Raw genomic sequence first — 16,804 nt, 5'->3', positions numbered from 1 at the left:
CCTGGAGGTAACCCACGTGGTGTGGCAGACCTCTCCTGACACGCCCACTGCTCCCCTCAGCAGTGTACTTTGTCCATTTGCCTGTTCTGCTCCCACTCTGTCTCTGGTGAATTCTCTCACTGCACTTGCACCTTTGGCCTATACCCCAGGTCTGTATGCATAAATAAATAAATTTTTTAAAAAAGATAGCTTATACTAAAAAGTCTCACACATATTCTATATAATGTTAGGACTTTAGAAAGCTGAGGGAAAACTAAATTGCTTGGGAAAAATTTTGCCAAAGAAGAAAGTAGATTTGTATTGTACACATGAGAGTGTGATAGGAGAGTGAGGGGACTGTGAGAAGATGTACTTCATAGACAGGGCCTGGGCTACACAAGAATAAACACACAAGCTTGGGTTAGAGCACTTACACAGCAAATCTAGAAAGAGTGGAGTGAGTTGTGAGATCAGTATATATATGGTTACTCAAGTCCTCAAAAGCAATATCCTTAAAACAAAATGTAAAGAGAGTAAGTTAAAATGAGATGTAATAATAGAACATTTCAATAGATTTTGTAAACCCACTGACTAATTACTAATTTCTATTGATTAGTGTTAGATAAATAATAATGTAAAAAGATAACTCAGGGATTGCAAAATCCTGTTCAGGAATCAAGTGCTCTGAAGACATGAATATCACTTCTCTTTCTATTTGTGTTGTTTCTCATTTTGGTTTTGGTAAAAGAAGATATAGGAAATGAACAGCTAGTAATACAGATGGTATTGAATAACAGGATCTGTTTTTCTGATCTCTGACTTTTAATATTAGATGACAAGCTCTTAGGAATGGAAAGATTTAGCATTTTCTGAAGATTAAAATAATAATAATGAACACCTAAGCTCACACATACAAAGCTGGCATGAATATGAGAAGTAAAGACCCTTTCATACTGAAATGTGGAGTGAGAACAATAACTGATGAGGCAGAACCAAGAGTACAAACTTAAAAGAAGAAAAAGATAAGAAGCAATCAACAATATTTGTTAGTGATATTACACAAAGTATTCCAGTTAAACTCAAGGATCCCTAAGAGACTCAATTTTAAAAGTATACAGATTTCATTAAAACAAGAAAATCCCTTTGTTTATGTTGGGAGTGGATGTGGAAGGAAAAAAATAAAATTACTCTTTCAGAGAGTTGAAGACATGAATAAAACTTCTTCACTTCTACTTTACATTGTAAATTTCTCTTTAATGCAACACTTCAAATGATGAAGCTATATGTTCCTAGAAATTATGGTAAGAAGTGACCACCATAATCATACTTTCCCAAGAAAATTCTGCAGCATAAGTACAATGAAAGTCACACCCTCGGTTTTCTAAATACTTGGAAATTTGCTGTCAGTGTCCAAGCATTCTTCCACTAAATGACAATTCACAACAGATACTGTCTTTTTCCCACAGGGACAACATATAGTGAAACTGGGAATACCCTTTCAAATATTTTTCTAAATAGACTATATACACAAGGTGGCCAGACTCGTAATGCTGCTGTTGAAATAACCACTAACAACTATATTTTACAGGAGTAGTCATACATATGTCACAAGTATATCTAACAGTATACAAGATAGTATCTATATTGTCAAGGAAAGAGACTCAAGGCCACTGCTCTATTTGAAGTGCAAAAACTAAAACAGCAACATTAAAAAAAAAACTGTGAATGTTATGAAATAGTGAATTATTGGCAATATTCTCTTTTTCTATTTTTTGAGAAATTGCCTGCCCACTCCTCCACCCAAAGTCATTATTTTTAGCTACTACGCCATATAATCCATATTGGGGAAGCCACAAGAATTTACTTTTATTAAGAAGATAGTTCCGGCCCTCCCTGGTGGCACAGCAGGTTAAAGCACAAAACTGAGAAGCTAAAGCCACTTCCGCATGAGTTCAATTCCCGCCTGCCCCAGAGGAGACTACATGGCGTGGCAGACCTCTCCTGACCAGCCCGCTGCTCCTCTCAGCAGTATACTTCGTCGATCTGCCTGTTCTGCTCCCCACTCTGTCTCTGGTGAAGTCTCTCGCCACCCCTGCACCTCTGGCCTGTACCCCAGTCTGTATGCATAAATAAATAAATCTTAAAAAAAAAAAAAAAAGATAGCTCCCTGGTGCAATGAGTTAAAGCGCAGCACTGTAAGTGAGTTGCAGCCATTTCAGTGTGAGTTCAATTCCCAGCCTGGAGGTAACCCACGTGGTGTGGCAGACCTCTCCTGACACGCCCACTGCTCCCCTCAGCAGTGTACTTTGTCCATTTGCCTGTTCTGCTCCCACTCTGTCTCTGGTGAATTCTCTCACTGCACTTGCACCTTTGGCCTATACCCCAGGTCTGTATGCATAAATAAATAAATTTTTTAAAAAAGATAGCTTATACTAAAAAGTCTCACACATATTCTATATAATGTTAGGACTTTAGAAAGCTGAGGGAAAACTAAATTGCTTGGGAAAAATTTTGCCAAAGAAGAAAGTAGATTTGTATTGTACACATGAGAGTGTGATAGGAGAGTGAGGGGACTGTGAGAAGATGTACTTCATAGACAGGGCCTGGGCTACACAAGAATAAACACACAAGCTTGGGTTAGAGCACTTACACAGCAAATCTAGAAAGAGTGGAGTGAGTTGTGAGATCAGATCCTAAGAGGAACTTCAAATATTAAATAATGAGAATGTGTACGCATTGTGGACAAGAAGTAAAGTCAGGAGATCTCATAGGAAAAAAAAAAAAAAAGGTTGGTAATGGAGTCATTATACAGTGAGATGATGATTCCAAGTTACTCAGTCTGGAAGTGCTAATGAGAGAAATCACATCATCATCATCATCCATCTTTACGTGTGAGATGCTAAGCATATAAACAGTTTCTTTTCTCTGACATTGCCAAGCATCATTATTCACCTGAATTACTGCATTACTATCATACAGCTGATCTTGCACCAATGTTGCTACTTCTCATCCCATCCCTGATAGCACATACTATCCCATGGCCCTAACAGTCATATTGTTTTAATTAAAATTCCTCAAATGCTCTTTAAGGTTCACAGTGTAAAATGTGGATAATTTATACAAGACCGTCTGTGATCTGTTGTCTGCCTATATCTTAAATCTCATTCCTCACTATGCTCTTACCTGCAAGGCACACTAACAGAAGAACCAGGCAGTCGAGGATGGTCTTCCATCCATGCGTTCCCTCTGCACCCTGTTCATGACACTGACATTCAATCTGAACCCTGAATTAGAGTTTTCTAATTCTCCTTGTTGGGTATATATGTTTCCAAGAGCAATACCAAGGACATAGCCTTAAATGTGTGATCTGTTGCTATTTATCAGGGTTGTATATGAGACAATGCAGTTGAAACTTCTACAAGCCTCTGACATTTGGCAGGGGAAAGTGACCTTGCCCTGTGGCCACCCAGCACAATGCAACCTACTCAGGCTCCCGTGCTCATGATAATGCTACCTATCACTTTAGTAGCCTGATACTTTCTTCTGTGTCTACCTGCCCGCTGTCTATGAGGAGGTCAGATTCAGATTACATACAGGATATACCTACCGTGTTCCCAACAAGCACTCATTTCCACTCTTCTGTTGGGGAGCCTCCCTTCACCCCCCTCTCTACCTTCATTCCATGAAGATTGAGTGGATATCCCATCCACAGTGCCAAGCATGTGCTACTGTGTCCCTAAGCACACTAATTCTCAAACCAGTGGGTTGAACCACTCCTCATATCTCAAGAACTTACAGTATAAATCAGATTTTAGGTGCCACAACACATTAATACACAAGAAAGTATTTTTAAGAAGTTTTAGAGTAATGGATTTAAAACTTCAGAAAAATCCCAGAGCTGTGAATCAAAGATAAGCAAGCATTCCATGTTTCAATTCCTCAGCATTCTATTTACAAAGAGTCAAACAATTTCTCTTTGTTTAAAAGTGGTTTAAATGAAGATTCTAGAACTCAGCATTCTGAATGTGATGTTTTATCACATTACCAGCTTAAGTACTTTTACCTACACAAAGAAAATACAAGGAACAGCACTGGCTATATCAAATGCTTGCATCCATGTTGTATTCAGAAACTAACTAAAAATTAATCCAAACTCCTTTTCATCAATGGCAGATGGTATTTAAGTATATCATTGGCATGAAAGGATAGTATAGGCTATTCTTACTTCTAGCTTTTCTGAACAAATATTTTTATAGATCAACTGCCAATTATCCATTAAAATAGACAAATCAAAAAGGAAATCTTTATATTTTGTCTTTGAAACTCACATACTTCATTTTTTCCCACAGATTAACTGTGATCTAATGGTCTACTGAAAATAAAAATAGAATTAGTTACATTATTTTCTAGTGACAAAAGGTGGCTAGAATGTACAGGATGCTGAGTAGATAATCTGAGATATCATTCTACTTTGTAATTAATAATGTAAAGAAAAAATTCTTCTGTAAGTTGTCTCACTACATGATTTACCACCATAAATTATTTATGTATCACAATGCTGACTTATTTATATTTTAGACAATACTTTCTTCCTTATTTTTATAATAATAGTTCTATAAAAAACCAGGCAAGTTGTGCAAAAGCAACAACTTGGTCTGTTTTCAAGGCATACAGTTTTAAAATTCTAATCTGGATATATTTTAAAATCTGTAAATACAATGAATAGTTTGCATTTGCTTTTGTTGTGTTTCACCTCTCAGAACCCAAGAATTGGGTACTGAGATTGTAATCGTAAACTTGACAATTTGGCAACTTTTAATTGAGAATAAAAGAGGATTATTTCTTTTTTTTTTCCAAAAAGAAAAAAACCAGTGTTATAGATGCAATTTCTTGGTAGCAACAGCAACTGATTTATTATGGGGGATGCAGAAGCAGCTTGCTGAGAGCCAGGCAGGGTACATAATTTGCATAGAAGAGGGAGCAGATTGTAGATGCCTGACCTGTCAAACACAGGTAGGGCCTCAGAGATAATGGGTCCCAGAATACAAAGCTCCATTTTGATCCAGACAGACACACACAACATGGTGAGTCCAGATGGATTAAATGAGAGACAAAAACGCTGACTTCTGCCATCTCCACAGGAAGAACGTAAGTGTTACAGAAGATGACAGATACCAGATCGCACATGGATTCCACTCCAGTCTCTTGGCCCTCACTGTTGTGTCCATGCCATGATTTCAATACTGCTGACAAAAGGCAAGCCTGTTTAGAGTCATAAAATCTAGTCACTGGGGAGGTACTCAGCCTGACTGACAAGAGGAGCCAACCATGCATATAGCTGAGCCTCACTTGCAAAGTGGAAATGGGCTACATGAAAGCAGAAAGCAAGAAACTGGGGCATCACAGGTAACTGCTCCTTACTGTCCCACCTCAGGCCCCACTTTACATAGCTTTTCCAAAACAACCCAGTTTGCATTCTGAGATTTCTGGGGTTCATGACTACCTCCTTATAGGATGTCCTACATGACAAAAAGATTGTTCAGCAACACAGCAGGCATCTTTTCTGACCAATTTTCAACAGTGGTAGGGTATTTTCATTTCAACAGGTAGTTTGTAATAACACTGCATAAGAAAGAGGCCTTTGGGCCCTCCCTGGTGGCGCACTGTGTTAGGATGGAGCACTGCAAGCCAGCTGCAGCTGCTTCAGTGCAGGTTCAATCACCCGCCCTGGGGTGATCCACATGGCACAGCAGATCTCTCCTGACTCACCCACTGCTCCCCTCAACAGTATACTTGCTCAGTTTGCCTATTCTGCTCCCCATTCTATCTCTGGTGAGTCTTCTCACCGCCCCTGCACCTCTGGCAGTTCCATATACATAAATTAATAATAATAATAAAAATCTTTAAAAGAAAGAAAGAAAGAGGCCTTGACCACGGCATCCTAAGCATAGAAAAAGCAAGGGGCAATGATACAAAGAACAACCAGAAACCAAACTCTGGATTCTGAGTAGTTACAGCAATAGGAAGCCTGTAGATCACTGAGAATTCAACAGTCAGCCTCTGTAAAACATGGTGTTTAGGAAACTGAAGGAAAGGCTGAGTCAGCCTTCTTTCTCAGGTGTAAGCACAAAACACTGTTTTGTATCTAATTATATGTAAAGGTGACAGTCTAATGATTGCTACCTCTAACCAATTTGTATCTATTCTTATTCTTAGGCAAGTGCAGTTTGATGACACATTCCTAGGCTAGTACATGCAAGTTCAGCGTGGGATCCAAACAGGAACAGAAAGATATCACTACCGTCAAGGTACTGAAAGTCAGCGTCTGTCCATCAGACTTTCTGAGTCACAAAATGGCTTCATTTTAAAGAGCTCACTTATTGATGTAATAAATATTCACTGAATCCTATGAGTTGCTAAGCCATATACTTAGTCCCACAGCACTAAAAGAGATATTGGGGTGTCTTCCTCTGTGAACTTTACAAAGTGGGGGTGGTTAGCCACCAGGATTGAGTATTCAGGAAGTCATGGGGTGCTAAAACTGGAAGAGACCTCAGAAACCACCTAAATAAGAACACTTAAGAAACCTCAGAAGTGCTATAAACTGCACTTATTTAAAATTAAAATTTATAAAGAACAAAAATGTATTTCAAGTGATTTTCAAACCCCACAACTGTTGCAGCAGAAGTGGAGACAGCAGGGTGAGGGGTGGTGCTGGTGGCCTTGGCAAAGTGCCTCTTACGTAGCTTCCCAATGCCTTCCCAACCCCCAATGCCACTGAGAAGCATTGAAACCTCACAGTAGAAAATTTGAAAATCAGTGATCTAACTGAGGCATTCAAAGCTCAAGGATTTTAAGTACTGAAACCAAAACCCAAAGTCAGTAAGTGTGGACTAAATTCAAGTCAACTAAATTCTACTTGATTACTCACCCACTAAATTCATACAGTTTCAACAACACAAATTGTAGAAACTGTGCAATGTGTGATAGCTGTCACTCTTGCTACATCCCAAGTTCAGAACAAAGACAAAAAATATGAAATCAGGACTTTGGGAAATCACAGCATTTTGTCACTTTAAGTGACTGCCTTTCCCAGTTATTTGCCAGAACTTCACCTTTAGCTCACAGGTTTAAAAGTTAGCAAATTTTATTTACTTTTTTCTCACTTGATAATAGTTAAATGAGTAGGTCTAAATAAAATTAAATCTTACGTTGGCTGAGAAAAAGCTACTTTTTTTTTTTAGATAAACACAGTGGTGGAAAACTAGACTAAGCCTTAGTTGCATTTTACTAGAAAATTTAAATTGTAATTAGTTAAAAAAAAAAAAAACATTTTAATCAGAAACAGAAAAAAAGTTCAGAAACACCACAAAAACTGTAGATTCTTAAAACACAACTATTAAGAAGTCAAAGTGCTGTATCTCCAGAGACAAAAGGCAAGATCTGTAATTGAGAGGGAACATACCCTAAGAGGGCTCCACTGAGAGTGGTTTTTTTGTTTTTTTGTTTTTTTGGTATGACAAGGAGATATTGATCTAATCTGAAAAAAATTAAAAGAGGACTGAAATTTTATGTCACTCAGCATCTTGGAGATAAGACTTGGCAGCAAAATAGAATACACTCTTTACCCAAGACGGGCATCAGAGTAGGTTCCATGCTTCACTCCTCAGAGGACCAAGAGAGTCCCGAGGCTTAGGGCAAAAGTGGAATAATGATTGTGCATCAGAACCCAGGCAGACTTCACCAAGGGACATGGAGGAAAATTCTGGGTCAGTGAAAAAGAGAGGGTTCAGAGAGAACAAAGGATGTGGTAGGGTGGGAAGCTGCTCTATTACTGGTAAAGACCAGCCTGGCCAGCAGTGCTGAGGAGTTGAATGCCTACTAGTGTGCAGGCACATAGCCCACACAGCATTGAGGGAAGCAGCATCCTCAATGTTAAAATTTAAAGCTCTTCCTCTAAGAACTTGTACAAGACAGGATGTCTACCTTTACCACTGCTATTCAAAATAGTATTGAAAGTGCTAGTTAAAGCAACTAGGCAAAAAAAGATATGAAATGAATTTAAATTTGTAAAGCAGTTTTATATGTGTGTGTGCACACTTTATATATATATATATATGTATGTGTGCATGTATGTATGTATGTGTATGTATATGTGTGTGTGTGTGTGTGTGTCCTATGTTCATCACAGAACAATTTACGAAAGCCAAGTTATGGTAACAACCTAAGTGCCCATAAAGAGATAAGTGGATTAGGAAGATGTGGTGTGTGTATTATTACTCAGCTACAAAAAAAAAAGTGATGTCTCGCCATTTGTGATATTAATGAAACTGAAGGGAGTAATGCTAATGCTAAGAGAAACAAGTCATAAGAAGAAACACAAATAGTGGATGGTTTTTCTTACATGGAATACAGAGAAAGAAAGGAAAGAGTAGAAACAAAACCAAAAAAGAAACCTTGGTAGCCCCACTGCAGAACTGAGAGCAGAGGAACAGCAGGGAGGTGGGGAGCAGAATATGGAGGGGCCCATGTACCGTGGTGGAGGGTGATGGGTATGCTGGCGGTAGGTCTAATGTGGTGTTTATATACTGACAAGGTGGAGATCACCACTGGATACCAATAAAATTAAGTAAAAAAAAAAATAAAATTACTAGATGGAAGGAATGAAAAAAACAAAAACAAAAAAACACCCAGATTGAGATGAGTAACAAGGTAAGATTGAAGGCAGGGGTGAGGCGAAAGGGGGAGGTGAGGCAATCTTCTCCCTATGTTTTGCATTACATGACAGTAGAAATATTCATCATCCCAAGCATCTCATGTGACAAAGTAAAAACTGTATAATTTGCCTTAAAACTCCTCAGAACGTGATTTCTACTTAAAATTCTTCTTCTCCTCTACTGTCTTTCTTAGCACTAAAGGTGATCTATCTAAAAATTTAAATTACAGATAATTTAGAACACCCTTCTTTTTAGTCCTATTGCTACTTTAACTTCAGGCAACAGTGTCTCCAACTTTTCTTAAAATGGTTAGATGAGCAGAGGTACTTATTTTGAAGTTGTAAAACCAAAAAAAAATGTAAATTAGTAGTTATGAATAATATAAGTAAAATCAACAAATTTTAGTAGTAGGGTTGCTAAGCTCTGGCTCTTTGCCTATGCTAGCCGAGTTTTTTTTTTAATTATTCAATTAAACAGCTACATTTATGCCATAAATGTTTATCTATAAAGCAACTCACTGAAGGATACATTTGTACATATTTGTAAATGTTACTTTTTTTTCAATCTACTATGGAAAACATATTGCTCATTCATACTAACTTTTGACTTTCAATAATCTTGGCATAACATATGAGCAATTTGGAAATGCACACAGAAGCACAAATATCTTGGTAAGATCAAGGAAACAGGAGTAATTCATAAAAACAAAAATAAGCTTCATAATCATAGATTATTGCATATTTTCACTGTAGGGATCACAGTACTCATGCTTACTTTAGAAGGTGATTATCAAATATTCTGGTTTCAGGATCACTTTACACTGCCTAAATTTTTTAAGGACTATACATAATTCTTTGATGTAAATTATATTATCAGAATGATTAAATTTAACTGAGAAATTCTAAAAATATTATAAAAAACAAGTTTCATATAGAAATTATATTTTTACAAACAATAATTTAAAAAATTGTTGAGAAAAGGCAGTATTTTATAACCTAGCAAATCTCTTACAATATTTAGTTAAAAAAGATCCTTCTACCTGCTCTGCATTCTCTTATCACAGTAATACTTAACATATTGCCTCTAGAAAGTCATACTGTATACTTGTGAAGGAATGAGAATAAAAAGGTAAATCATATCAGTTTATTATTATGAAAATAATTAAGACCACATGTACCTCTGTTTGATAACAATATCAGGAACTACCAGGGTTCCCTGGAGCATACATTGAGAACTGCCTCTTTTTTTTAAAGATTTATTTATGCATACAGAACTGGAGTACAGGCCAGAGATGCAGGGGTGGTGAAAGGATTCACTGGACACAGAGTGGGGAACAGAATAGGCAGATTGGTGAACTACACTGCTGAGGCGAGCGGCAGGTGGGCCAGGAGAGGTCTGCCGTGCCACATGGGTCACCTCCAGGGCAAGCAAGGATCGAACTCATGCTGAAGTGGCTTTAGCTTCTTAGTGCTGTGCTTTAACCAACTGTAGCACCAGGGAGGGCCAAAAACTGCCTCTTTTATATGTTGTTTGTAATTGTTATTTTTGTCAGTATCATAAACTTACATGTCTCCATGCCTTCATCATCATCATCTACTGAAGGTTTATCATAAGACTTGTCAATAGCAGCTCTGAAGCTCTCATTGCACCCCCGTCCCCTGATAATCCGTGGTCGCGGGCGGTGGAAAGGAATATCCCCATTCAAAGTCACTTCAGCAACAGCGGTCTGCAGACTCTCTAAGGAGCTTGACTTCTTTAGACCCAGGGAAGGTCCCACATCCCTGCTGGGGGAACCTTTGAAATTCACAAAAACAAAATGTTAGATAGAATCAGTGATGAAAAATTATATATTTGACTTTCTATGAATCATGGAAAACAACAACGCATAACTAATTTCTTCACTGATATCTTATAATGTGGATGTCAAAGTAATAAATGTGAGTGAATAAAGAACAATGGCTAGTTTACATGTTTCCCAAATTTATATTATATTTGGCCTATTTTTCTCCATATTAATTAAGCAAAATTGTGTTACTAGTTTCTATTTTTAGGTAAAGAAAATTTTTTCAAATTACTTGATAGAAGTTTTATAAATTATCTAAAAGAACCAGAATCACCCAGAGGCTTATTAAAGAGCAAATATGATGAGAGGCGAGGGCTCATAACCAAAAATAACTTTTTGTCTTAGCTGAAACTATTTTTTAACAGTTTTAAATTATTTACAATAGAGGTTCATTTTTCATAACAATGTTCTTCATAAAACCTCTTCCTCAGCATAGTGCATGCTCACACAACTCAGAAATGAAAAAAAAAGCAGAGACTACATGATAACAAAACAGGTATGGAGGAAACTTGATTCTTAACAAAATATGGCAACATTATATTTGAGTTGAAAAAAAATTATGTTAAGTGCTTTTCTAGAGGGAAGTAGAGAGAATACAGAGCTGGACATGAGAACTTTCCCATCCAGGCTGGGAATAATAACCTGCTTCAGAAATAAGTGGGGAATATATGGAAGAAACTAAGCATTTACCAAGAAATTTTCAGTAGAATGGCAAGGGAAACTTTCAATGAAGTAGAAAATTTGGCTCCACTTTAAGAATCTAGGGCAGTAGTCTAAGATAATACCAGTAGTGCCAAGTTTTAGAATACAACTAACACAGTTTTGTTTTTCTAACCATGTATGAGTCTTCTCTATCACTATCTAACCTGGTCCTCGAAGATGGACTAATACAGAATCTGAATGTCTGTAGCACCAGCTTGGCCCCTCCACCTGGGCACAAAGGGTAAAAGAACTAGTTCTTCACCAACACTGTCAAAAAGACAGGTGTAGGCCCTCCCTGGTCGCACATTGAGTTAGGATGTAACACTGCAAGCTGGCTGCAGCCACTTCCGTGTGAGTTTGATCACTGGCATGGGAGGTGATCCACATGGTACAGCAGACCTCTCCAGTCTCACCCACTGCTACCCTCAGCAGTGTACTTCATTGATCTACTCTTCTGCTCCCCACTCAGTCTCTGGTGAAGCCTCTCACCGCCCCTGCATCTCTGGCCTGAACCCAGTTTAAATGCAATAAAAAAAATTTAAATAAAATAAAGCAGTACTTTAAAAAAAAAGAAAAGAAAAGAAATGGGTCCTCCCTGGTGGCACAGCAGGTTAAAATGCAGCACTAAAGCTAATTCACTTCAGCATGAGTTCTATCCCCTCCCCGAAAGGGACCCACATGGTGGCAGACTTCTCCTGTCTCACCCGCCGCTCCCTTCAACAGTGTACTTCATCAGTCAGCCTGTTCTGCTCCCCACTCTGTCTCTGGTGAAGCCTCTCACCACCCTTGCACCTCTGGCCTGTACCCCAGTTCTGTATGCATAAGTAAAATCTTAAAAAAAAAAAAAGACAGGTGTAAAAACTGAAAGTGTAAAGACTAAGTAGTTGATCTCTATGTGTAATGATCAGCCCATATGCTAAACCTTCACTAACAAGCCTATTTTCATTCAGAAACCAAGTAGCTATGATGGGCTTTCCATGGCTTAGAATGTTAGTACAAAATAAAAATGAATTTGAGAGAGTCAAAAAAGAATTATCTTTTGAAGATTCATTTGCATTACATTTTTCACCTAATTTTCACAATGGGATAGCAGTTTTAAGTTACAATAAACATGTTAAAAATGTAACAGGCAGAAGGGTAGACAGATGACTCTAATGAAGATGTAATCTTCCACAAATAACTGTGCTTCAACAACAAAAAAAATGATTACTTAGTCTCCACAATATAGGTTTGCAAATTTTTGAACATTTATGGCAAAAGTTCACATGAAATAGCTCTTGTCTTGCTAAGATGATCAGTCTTATTCTCTTGATAGCACTATAAATTTTGAGACATTCATGTTCTAAATATTCATAAAAGTCATGTCACTGGAAGGAAAATTAATTTTTTTTCTTAGAATGAAACAAAAACTATGAAATTAAGGACTCAAAAGAATGGGAGAAAAGTTTCTGTATAGCAAAAAAATAATAATAATAAGAGAGAGAGAGAGGCAAAGATTATAAGAAACAATGAATGGAAGAAATTATTTGTCCACCATACATCTGACAAGGTATTGCTATCAAAGACCTACAAAGTGCCCATATAATTCAAGAAAAGAAAACAACTCAATCAAAAACTGAGCAGAAGAGCAAATAAGGTACTTCTCCAAAGAAGAATTGGGAAGATCTTTTGCTAAATAAAGTCTATCGGTTTTTGTAACTTAACAGTTGCATTTGGGTCTATAAAGAAATATAGGGCAAATATAATAATTGGGTTCATAAACCACACAAGTGTGTATTGATATGTATATCTAATCTGTGTCTCCAGTAAAGATTTCATGCTTCTGGTAAAGATTACCATAAAAATTCATTTATTTATAGCATTTCTTTATGAAGTCAGCTGAGATTTAACTTAAATGTACTCAAATCATTAAAACTTTAAAAATGAACATCAAAATGGCTTATCTGCTAAAAATTACATATATATGTAAATATTTATATATGAATACATGTGCTTGCTAAAATACATAAAGCTAGGCATATTTGTGAAGAAAAGCAATGATGACAGCATCACTAAGAAGCAAAGCTATTTGTTAAGGATAACACAGTTTATCTACTCACCTTTTAGCCTTTCTCTAAATCAGTTAACACTATACTGTAATGCTTTGGCAAAATGTTGGAAATTGTCAATGGTGAGCATTCCTTATATGTGGAAAATTATATTGGAAGCAGACATGCCCGCTGTTTTGCATGTATTGTATCTGTTTCCACAATACATCAGAATTAACTAATTGCTAAACAGACTGACCTGCAAGCCTACAATATTTTCTATCTGGTTGACAAAAAGAGCTTGTTGAGTCTTGAACTATGACATGGATATTACACATGTAAGTATTATATTTGTCAAAGAAACTTTAACCAATATTTTGCTAACTAATATACTGATAATCCTAAATGAGGGTTTGAGATCCCTGATAAACAGTACTGAATAATAAATGAAAACGCTCATATATATGGGTAAAAGATTATATAGTTTTGTTTATACACACACACACACACACACACACTAAAGTCTCTTAATTTTAACATTATTTATATAAGTCTTTAGGCCATTCAGATAGTTTGATGTTTTATATATGCAAGGATTAAATGACTAGAAACCCAGTTCTCTTCTTATTCCTAGTCTCTTATCCATTCTACCATCTAAATATCACACAAGCTCCCTAAATCCATGAATAAAGAGAGAGACAGTACATGTACTATTTTCCTAGGTCTATTTTATACTCCTCTTATTGAAAAGAGGCACAGAGGAAGTAAAATTCGATTTTCATTATGCAACGTTTATTGCTATGCTAAAATGCCACCATGACTATCAAACCTATGACTAAACTATAAAAAATAATTTTTACAGTTTGAATAAACTAAGGAAAAAAACCTGAAAATTTGTTCCCTGTCTAATATTGTAGGTTGGAGAGGATTTAGTTTCAATATTTCACTCATAGATTTAAAACCAAGAGACCCAAAAAGAACTGTGATTTTTTTTTTTTTTGGTCCCAGGATATCATAATTTAATTTAGTAGGTTAGAGTACAACTAATGGAAAATTTTTTTTTTTTTAGTATCCAACACTTTTTTAAAACACAATTAGATCAATTAGATAATGAAATCTGTCCATTAAAATTATTTAATGTTTTCAGTTCAAGTCTGGTAGGTTAAATTAAATAATTTCCTTACTTTACCTAATAGGCATAGTATATTAACCCTGATTCTTTAACCTGAGCAGTTTTATTTGGTTTTTAAGCACAGTAGAGGTCACTGCTTAAAAGTACTAGGAAGTATTAACTCCAAAATCTACTAATTTATATATGTAGACTATTAAATAATGTGTACTTTTAGTCCTGTTTCAGAATTACAATGAGTTTTATGCTTGATAAAAGAATAATTTCTTAATAAGGGCCAAGACTACAGTTAATTGCCTTTCACTTAAATTAATTCTATGATTTATTGGATGCAGCTTTGACAATTTATCTTTATACTACAGAGTGTGAAAACTCTGACCATGTCCACAATAATCTTTATATACGTATATGGGATACACATTTTTCAAGTAGGCTAAAATTAATGACTATTTCAGATTAAAAAGGTAAATTAAACCTAATCAGGCAGCTGCTCATCTGCCCACCTGTGACTATGCTGGTGCTTCTTTCAACCCGCTCTATCCCTCCACAAGGCAGCAGCCTCCTGCCTGCCTGTTACCTGTACCATGCTGGGATTTCTTTCAATTGACGTCCCTCAATGGAGGCTGCTCTCCTAAGGCCACCTGCCTGCAACCTACCTTGCAAGTCTCTCTCTCTGGAAACTTGTCCCTTTTAGGGCAGCTATTCCTGCCTGCTTATGCCTATGCAAGTGGCTTTTCCTCTCCTGTCTCTTTCTAATAATCCTACTTTATAAGTAAAAAAAAAAAAAAACAAAAAAAACTAATCAGTACTAAATGGTATAGTGCCATCAGACTGGACCTAAAACAATGAAAACATTATTCCAAACTTATAATAGCAAGTCAGAAATGCTCAATTTTACAAAAGTTATTTGAATAATACATAACCTTCCTCTAATAAAGTCAATGAACATATAAACATTATAATCTACTCAGTTTAATATATTTCATTGTTCCTATGAAAGGATGTATGCTGCATTTTAGATGCAAGCCCTAAATATGTATCATGAACTAATTCTAGCATCTCAAAAAAAGCTAAGTATTTCTGAGTGAATAATGACAGCAATACTGGACATCATCCTTAAGTGAAAACTATTTGTATCTATGCTGTTGTCCTTCAAGTCAAAATCATCACTTTTGAGAATCAATTTTGGATGTTAGCCTAGATACCGAGTAGATGAAGATGACTTAAAACTTAAGAGTCTATACTAAGGCATCACGTTTTCCAGGCTTTAATATTTTTTGTGACAAAACATTCTAACACAGATATAATTAAGAAAGTCTAAATTGTTTTTGCACTTTACACTACCATATTTTCATTTGGTAAGTAATATATGATAAATTACTTCTAACAGAACATTTTTCTTTTCATTTACAATTTGATTCCTACAATGAAAGCATCTTTGCAAGACTATAATATTTATGTTTACATGCAACACGACTGGCAGCTCTATAATTATGATAAGCTCCTTGGAGCAGTTTCTATGGCAACAGTCTAACTGTCCATTCTTACCTGCTTTCTGGTCATCCACTGTATTGAGTTTAGTCTCGTCAGCTACTGTTAAAAGGTAAATGCATAATGGTTAGCCCAGTTAGTCCCCACAGCCCAACATGCTTTAACCATTCCTAGATCTTTTCAGTTAGGTGACAATCCTTAAGTAATATTTCATGCAAATAATATGAAACATCAAGCAAACATTCATAATCAAAATAAGGAGAAAAAAAGCAGTGTCTCCATGCATATGCCATTCATTTCATTTCAGACATGTATGTTATTTATATGTTAGCACATAATAATTAGCCAAGTCAATACATCACCAATTTTTTCTTTTATGCATGTGATAAATTAATGCTTTTAGTCTTGAAGTACAGCCACCAGAGAAGAGCATAAATAAGTTATAATTGATTAACAAAATCATTCAATCAGTTTACAGATATAATTAATTGTTTGACATTGTTTTTGGTAGATTTGGGGCTAAAAAGAGACACTACCTGATTGGGATTTATTGAACAACTGTAGGGCTTTTCTTCCTCTCATTTGTTTCCAAATACCTTTTACAACAAATATTCTCTCAAATTATTACTTCAATTAAATGCCTTATTTATCCACACATAAGAGTTCCTATTAAATCAACCTTAAAGAACAGCAATCAAAGGAAGATATCATGAAATAACCAAATTCTAGACATGGATTGAGATAATGGTTTATCTCCAAAACTTTTTCTTCTTATTCCAAAATCTCACAATGTACCAAATACTGTATCAATGAAATTGGTTGAAAAGTCAAAGTAATAACATTTCACTTTTCAATTAAAGTCACACGAATATAGCATAAGCACATGTGTTTGTTTCTTTTCTCATCAGAAAACATA

General features: G+C 36.1%; 1 protein-coding gene across 16 annotated transcripts in view; it reads right to left on the bottom strand.

Annotated features, from left to right (window-relative positions):
• Window positions 1-16,804, bottom strand: part of PARD3 (par-3 family cell polarity regulator) — a 476,523-nt gene that overhangs the window by 194,385 nt on the left and 265,334 nt on the right. For 13 of the 16 annotated variants that reach the window (XM_004691164.2, XM_012731302.1, XM_012731313.1 and 10 more), the window contains 2 exons: window positions 15,946-15,990; window positions 10,263-10,490 (listed from right to left, as the gene is read on the bottom strand). In XM_004691164.2, coding sequence (XP_004691221.1) covers window positions 10,263-10,490; window positions 15,946-15,990 — 273 coding nt within the window. The remainder of the gene's footprint in view (window positions 1-10,262; window positions 10,491-15,945; window positions 15,991-16,804) is intronic. The other 3 variants (XM_012731317.1, XM_012731307.1, XM_012731309.1) reach the window with 1 other exon arrangement.

Source organism: Condylura cristata, unplaced genomic scaffold, assembly GCF_000260355.1.
Source record: "Condylura cristata isolate star-nosed mole 26May11 unplaced genomic scaffold, ConCri1.0 scaffold00030, whole genome shotgun sequence".
NCBI lineage: Eukaryota > Metazoa > Chordata > Mammalia > Eulipotyphla > Talpidae > Condylura > Condylura cristata.
Note: the sequence above shows the minus strand (reverse complement) of the source record. Positions and strands in the feature narration are given on the sequence as shown.